The 7780-nt window shown below is 39.9% G+C and overlaps 1 protein-coding gene across 2 annotated transcripts in view; it reads left to right on the top strand.

Moving 5' to 3' along the window:
* Positions 1 to 7780, top strand: part of slc8a4b (solute carrier family 8 member 4b) — a 108390-nt gene that overhangs the window by 47956 nt on the left and 52654 nt on the right. For both annotated transcript variants that reach the window (XM_024287970.2, XM_024287971.2), the window contains exons 3-8: positions 1510 to 1649; positions 1744 to 1896; positions 1972 to 2199; positions 2374 to 2784; positions 4630 to 4740; positions 4827 to 4979. In XM_024287970.2, coding sequence (XP_024143738.1) covers positions 1510 to 1649; positions 1744 to 1896; positions 1972 to 2199; positions 2374 to 2784; positions 4630 to 4740; positions 4827 to 4979 — 1196 coding nt within the window. The remainder of the gene's footprint in view (positions 1 to 1509; positions 1650 to 1743; positions 1897 to 1971; positions 2200 to 2373; positions 2785 to 4629; positions 4741 to 4826; positions 4980 to 7780) is intronic.

Below are 7780 nucleotides of genomic sequence, written 5' to 3'. Positions count from 1 at the left end.
ACAGAAAGGTCCCAGCCGGGATTCGAACCGGGGCCTTCTCGCTGTGAGGCAAGAGCGCTAACCACTGCGCCACCGTGCAGCCCCTAATCCTCAACTTGATTGTCTGTTACCAGACGTGTAAGCTGTAACCGTTCTAGATGAATGCTGTTTCATCATTGCTGTTGTGTATAGTGTTCATTCATTGGGGAAAGTTTTCTCTTTAGTAAAATGATATGGATTTGATGTTTTAACTCTAGTTTATTTCCTACAAATGTGTATCAATATCACAAAACTCAACTGTAATACCTCACTTCAACCTGTAGGGGCAGCACATAGACAGCATTTAGACTAGAATGTCAGAAATTAAATTATTTTATTTTTAATTTTAAAAAATGTGGCAAGGACCAGAAAGGACATTTTGGGTGTCCACAACTCTTCATTTTTTTTATATACTGGCTATTCCCATTATTTATTTTTTACTTTTTTATTTATTTATTTTTATTTTTAACAGCTATTCCCATTGAATCAAGGGTCCCCTCCAGACGCAGTTCCAGATGCTGTACTTGACGCGGTTGCGGATGCAGAACTGGTACCGAGTTAGGGTACCAGGTTATGGTTAGGCTAACGGTTGAGGGCTTTACCACACAAAGCTTTAGCTCTGGTGTTTAAATTCTTTTGACTACCGTAATTCTTCAACCATTTTCTCAATTAGCAACATACCGGTTTGCATCCCGGAGGTTGGGGACTTGGGATTTAATGGGAACAGCCAGCCAGTTTGTCAAAATATGACAATTTGGGGACACTCAAAACATCAAAAAGGGACGCGGAGGGGCCCGAACCATACGCTCATATACTGTATGACGAGTTGGAAGTGAGAATGCTTTGCATATGGAGGAAAAAAAGGCCCCAAAATGGAATCAAACATTTTTGCAACAAGCATTTCCTGATAAAAACAATATTAAACTGCATATTTTGTTACTAGCATAGGCACTAGAGTTAGTACTCGTTATGTTTTCTTACTAATGTTGGCCTTTAACCCTCACATGACCAAATAAAATAAAGTGTGACAGTGAGCATTTCATAAATGTTTAAAGCAATGAGGTTCAGATAAACTACAATACATGAAACAATCCCAATATTATGCAGTAGTGGGCCCACTTGTGAATTTTTTATACTTTATTCGTACCAAGTTCTTTAGTGCCCAATGAAAATATCAGCTCTCATTTGATCCGTCCCATCATTAAACATCGATGAACCGCCTGACAAGTAACAGCCTCCAGCCCTGCTGCTTTATAAAGCAAGAAAAAAATCAGAAAGATTTTCTGATATATATCACGACAAGTCCGTCATTATGAGCATTTTCCCCACACATGATGGCTACTCTCCCACTGAACCAGTTATGAGAACCCCACAGCGGCAGGCTGGAGAAGATTAAAGAGCTCAGTGCAGACTATTATAAGACTGCTGTTGTAAATATTCAATAATTGTGTTGAGAAGATTTGAGTTTGTCGTTGTGTGGCTTCGTTTCAGGCGTGGTCCTGCCTGTGTGGAACCCTCAGAATCCATCCGTGGGCGACAAAGTGGCGCGCGCCATCGTTTACTTTGTGGCTCTCATATACATGTTCCTGGGCATGAGCATCATAGCCGACCGATTCATGTCTTCAATTGAGGTATAGAACCATGTTTCTCCACACTCTATGGTATTATTGCTTTATAATCATCTAGGAATTCACAGTAATTTGCTTTTGTGGCTTTCCTGTACAGGTCATAACATCCCAGGAGAAGGAGATCACCATCAAGAAGTCCAACGGCGAGACGACAACAGCCACAGTCAGAATCTGGAATGAGACCGTTTCTAATCTCACTCTGATGGCTTTGGGTTCAAGCGCTCCAGAGATCCTGCTGTCCGTGATCGAGGTTAGTCCCACACGTACCTGGCATGATTTTGTCATTGAGTGAGGCTTCATGACCGAGTTCAAACTCCACCCGCAGGTCTGTGGACACGGTTTCGAGGCCGGTTCTCTGGGTCCTAGCACCATCGTCGGAAGCGCCGCCTTCAACATGTTCGTCATCATCGCTTTGTGCGTTTACGTGGTTCCTGACGGAGAGACGCGCAAAATTAAACACCTGCGCGTGTTTTTCGTCACGGCAGCTTGGAGTATCTTTGCCTACATTTGGCTTTACCTGATTCTGAGCGTCTTTTCCCCTGGAGAAGTGGAGGTGAGGACACACTGGCATATATATTTATATAGGGGTGTTCTACCTTACGATACCCAGCCCTAACTTTGACACGTTGTGAGAACCAAACCTGTGATATAGAGACCACTCTGCCTCAAAAACACAAACTGAAGCATGTATTTGGTGTTATGTTTTGAACCCCCTTCTGTTTTTTAGGTTTGGGAGGCGGTGCTGACCTTCCTCTGCTTCCCGCTCTGCGTGGTCCAGGCCTGGGTGGCCGACAGACGCCTGCTCTTCTACAAATACGTCCGTAAACGCTACCGCGCCGACAAGAACCGCGGCATCATCATAGAGACGGAGGGCGGCACTGACGTGGGGATTATGGGCATGGATGGAGGAGGGGGGTCGCTGGGTCCAGGGGGCTTCACCAAGATGGACATGCTGGAGCTGGACGGGCAGATGGCGCTGAACTGCCACAGCGGGATCGACGGAGGCTTGATGCTTGAAGGCGGAGCGAAGGATGACGAGGATGAAGCCAGGAGGGACATGGCCAGGACGCTGAAGGACCTCAAGCAGAGGCACCCGGATAAAGACATGGAGCAGCTGATTGAGATGGCTAATTATCAGGTGAGGTGTAGGAAAACTGCTTCATCTCAAATTTTTAGCTTTGTTTTGTCACAGAGGAACAGTCAGAAAACAAACTCCTGTTTTAGGCATTAATAAGAACATGTTTTGGTTGTTTCAGAAACATTTCACTACTTAGACACTGCTTAGTGTGTATGACAAAACAAAAAAAAAAAACCAAAAAATTCTGAAAAATCCTTTAATTTGCTGATGGGCAAGTAAGAGTGTAGAAAGACCTTTATGTTTGCTCATTCTAAGTCTAGTTTAATTTAATAAAACAATATTAAATATATAGAATTTAGCAAATCACGTTTGGCGTAAACATACTGGTATGCAGTTGCGGTGCAAGAATTCATTTTCTCCACGATTTGGTTCAACGGTGTAACATACCGTTCAGTTTTAAATCGAGAATTGTGTCATATGCCTCGTTTCCACTGAGTGGTACGGTCCCATATGGTACGGTCCAGTCCAGTATTTTGAGCGTTCCCATTATAAAATGGACCCAATAAGCCAGACTGAACCGTGCCATTAAATTAACCGTTAAGTAAAGTTTAAAAAAGTAAAATAACATATCACTCTGTGAGCCTATAAAGCACAGTAGCCAAAGTGGTTCAATAATCGAGAACTAAACCGTTCCATGTGCCTCATGGTTAAAAAAATGTTTTAATTTTAGATAGTTATGAATTTCTGGCTAAGAAGCACCACATTTTTTTTCTTCATTGCTGACATCACATTATTTACTAATAGATTTGCTACATCGAGATAATCATTTGTTACACAGGAAGTCTTTTATTTTGAAAGGAAGTCTTGCGAACATGTGTTAAAAGTTATTAACCTTCATATTTGGGGAAAATAAATCTATTTTACTTAAAGTTTGTTTAATTTAGACCAAAAAATAATAGTTAATTTTTATTTCTCATAAAAATAACAATAACATAAACACAAAGTCTTATTTTTCTAAAGGAAGTGTGACTTTTACTGGGTCGTTGTCAGTGAGAAGTCGATCCAAATGGCTCTTTAAGTGTTAAACGTCCAGATCCCTGGTAAATACAAAGAATCAAAGGCCAAATAGAAATTTTTTTACTGCTGGATGACTTCAATTGTTGTTGTTAGCTTCACCCTACGTGCACTGTGACGGTCCAACTTTGAGTAGAAGTTCTTACTTGATTTGACTGATCCATTCTAAACCGGACCGTACTGTACCATACCGCTTAGTGGAAACAAGGCTTTAATGACTGCAAGCAGTAAACACTTTCTCTAACCTTCTCTAACCTTCTCTGAGATTTAGCTAATCTTGTTTGTGTTTACTGCAGGAAATTAAAAAAAATGAAAAGAAAACTTTTCTACATCAGTGGAATCAGTTTCTGCAAACATTTAGCTAAAGCCTCTTCTCAGTTATACACTATCCTTCTCTGCTCGCCACTGTCCCCCCCCCCATACCTCCATCTCCTCTTTTTCTTCTCTTTTCTAGGAATTTCTTATGGATGAGGGAGACAGTTTTTTTTTTAGAAAAAAATTAGCTACTGATCTTTCTGCGCTGTAAAATGAATGAAAACGAACCCAACAGATGAAACTAAGCTGCTTGAAGTTGCTTTCTTGTGTTCTGACATATCCTGGAATTAAAAACTACAAAGTCTGATGGGAAAATGGCTTTAGGCAGACTGGGCAAACACACACACACAAAAAAGAAAAAAATCTAATTACGGATTCCTTTAAACAGCTGCAGATATTATGAAGTTTCTGCAGGGATATTCTGCAATATTCCACTCACAGATGCATCTCTGTCTAATACCGGCGCAGAGAAAATTCAATTTCCCACTGATCTAATTGATTGTGTTTGCTCGTTAGGTCCTGATGCAGCAGCAGAAGAGCCGCGCGTTCTACCGTATCCAGGCAACAAGGATGATGATCGGGGCGGGCAACATCCTGAAGAAGCACGCCGCTGACCAGGCTCGCAAAGTGAGGAGCGCGGTTCTTCTGCCGCAGCCCGTCCCCATGCCGCGGGGGAGACCGTGACCTACCTGACTGTGGGTGTGTCTCTTCAGGTGGTGAGCAGCAACGAGGGTCAGGCGCAGGAGGACGACCCTCACACCATCAGGATGGAGTTTGAACCTTCCTTGTATCAGTGCTTTGAAAACTGCGGGTCCTTGAAGCTGACGGTCGCCAGACGTGGAGGAGACCCCGGAGTCACGGTCAAGGTGTGTAGCGGGAAGTGCTCCTCTGTTCTGATCTAAACTCTGTTTTTAAGACCCACTCTGATGGGAATGGTGCTTGTTTAGGACATTCTTTTGGCATTTTTATGATGATGAAGGACAATAAATACAGAAAATTTAGCTTTAAATTGCATTTCCTGAATATTTAATTAGTCAAATCATCATAAATCATGACCAGACGAAAAATATAATTTAAAAAGAGTGTATTTGTGTCATAGAAAATGAGTATTTGCAAGATTTATATGTATGTATGTTCAATATGTATCCCGATACGTGTTTCACGATACGATACATATCGCGATATATCCTAAGACTGTACTAGAACAATTTTCTGTACCGATCCTAAGTAAAAACTAAGTAGTAAACGTCTCATAACTGCAAATACTGTGAGGCTGACTAAACGTTTAACACAAGCTGGTTCTCGTGAGATCTTGTTGTTGTTTTGTTGGCTGCTCAAAGAGGATCCGTGTGTTGTGCTGCCAACTAGCAGTTGGGGGTTTAGGTGGAAAACAAAAGTAAGACACTGAAGGACGCTCATAAATAATGAACTGATATTTATTAGTTTATAACAGGGCTGGGTATCAATTATAATGTCCAGAAACGATTCGATTCGATTCACAAGAGCCTGGATTGTTTTAATTCAGATTTTTTTCGATTCTTCAATTTATTTTAATTTTGAGTTTACACATTTATGCACATTTGTTTAGAAAATCATTAATAATCTACTATATGCTTTTAATATATTTATATTATTCTGACAAAGTTCACATACTGTAAAATGTATTAATGAAATAATGAGATTGTTAATAGCATACAGTGTTACATAGTTTCAAAAAAGGAGAACATCTAACAAAAAAATTTCAGATCATTGACATTATAAACATTGTTCTGCTTCTCCTGGAGGATGTTTTAGTTTGGCCACTAGGTGGCGATCATGCTATAGCATTACACCTTAATCCGGAAGAAAATGAAAGTATGAGCAAAAAACAATGTTTTAGACCACAAATGGTTACTTTAAAAAAATAATTTCCTTAAAAGAGTTTGGAAAATTCATACCAGTGAGTAAATAAAGATGTTAATTTAGTCAGCAATGTATGTTTAGGTCGAACGAGCGTTAGCATTAGCCGTTCTATGGGAAATTTCATTAAACATTAGCTAAAAGCTAAAGAAAAAAAAAATGTAAATTGATTAATGGATTTTGTAAACTCAGCCCTAGTTTATAATAATAATTAATTAAATGTTTAATTAAATACTTTATTGTCTTAATGTTTAAACGTATTTTTAACCAAATTTTGCTGCCTCTCGGCCAGGACTCCCTTGCAAAAGAGGTTTGAAATCTCAGTGGGATTATCCTGCTTAAATAAAGGTCAATAATAATAAAAATTATAGTTAAATATCGTCTTGTCAACATTTTAAATCATTACAAGTATTGCCAAACAAAATATCGCGATATACAACCACATTAATTTTCCCTACGAATCTTTCCCTACACATCCCCCCCTGTATTTTATACATCACAAATATGCTCATTTTTAGATGACATTTTTTAAGCTCGCTGCTTCAAGCCCTCAGCAACAGGGATGGAAAAGGGGGGCGGGGTTGCTTTGTGGAGTCCTGCCCACAACTCAGAAGCAAATTTTCTAATGAACTACAACTGGTTTGCAAAAACTATGTCTTAGAAAACAGTATATTTTTTTTTTCTTTTGGCTAAAAACAGCATAATCATAATTAAAAGAACACAAGGAACACTTTTATAATAGATCAAAAGATGACTGGAGTGTAACTTTAAGAATAGCAACACGAAGAGAAGAGGTGGTCCAGAACACAAACAGGAGAAGCCTCCTCTCCTAGTTTTTAAGATTTCTGCTCAACTTACAGCTCAAACAACAAAACAGAAAGCCTCATTGATTTAAGCCCTAATCCAGCCCGGAGGCGCTGAACCAGAGTGGGTCTGAACATGAATTTCTCCTGCAGGGGAGACGCTGTGAAAGTGCCTGATATCTGATCCTGCTTCTGTTTCATAGAGAATTTGTCAAAGTGTGCACGCCTCCTTCTGTGCACTTTAGATCCTTGAATGATAAATTAACTCGGATGCGTTTAAAGGAAAAAAAAAAAAAAACTTGAGATACTTTAAGAAAATGTTTAGAACTACACCCTGAAGTCGATCAATAAAACACAGATTTAAACCGTAGGAAAGGAGATTAAAAGAAAAGAGGAATTTGAATGTTTTTCTGTTATCCGGCATCATTTTCATTAAAACATTAGACAGATTTAGTTTCTCGTAAAATTAATTATTTACCAAAGAGGAGCTTATTTAAGCTCATTAAAGTTTGGGCCATGATGATCTGAGTGGGTCATTAACAAACATGAATGTATAACTACAAACTACTGAGCAGCGTCTGTCCATGGTCAGCCGGTTTATGAACGAACACAGGAAATTGGACAACACAATAGTTTCCCAACATTCTGCGCCTTAAGCTTCATTTACAGTTTCCACATTTGCAAATAATGAATGTCACAACAGGAGTCACATTGAAACTCTTCTGCTTCACTTCTGCTGTGACCGGCTGCTCTCGTCCCGCAGTCATCTGCAGCTTGATTCTGAGGTTACAGTGACATTTGAATAATGAGGACTGTGGGCTGATTGGCTCAAAGGAATTCATGAGGAGATCAGTGTCATGGAAACTAGGAGAGGACTTGTTCTGACCACAATGGAACGCAGAGGTAATGAGGAGAACAGACCTGTCAGATCAGACATACCAAAGAGGAGAGAGTGGACTCGAACC

The sequence above is a fragment of the Oryzias melastigma genome, linkage group LG18 (genome assembly GCF_002922805.2).
Source record: "Oryzias melastigma strain HK-1 linkage group LG18, ASM292280v2, whole genome shotgun sequence".
Taxonomy (NCBI): Eukaryota; Metazoa; Chordata; class Actinopteri; order Beloniformes; family Adrianichthyidae; genus Oryzias; species Oryzias melastigma.
This window is presented reverse-complemented; position numbering and strand designations above follow the sequence as displayed.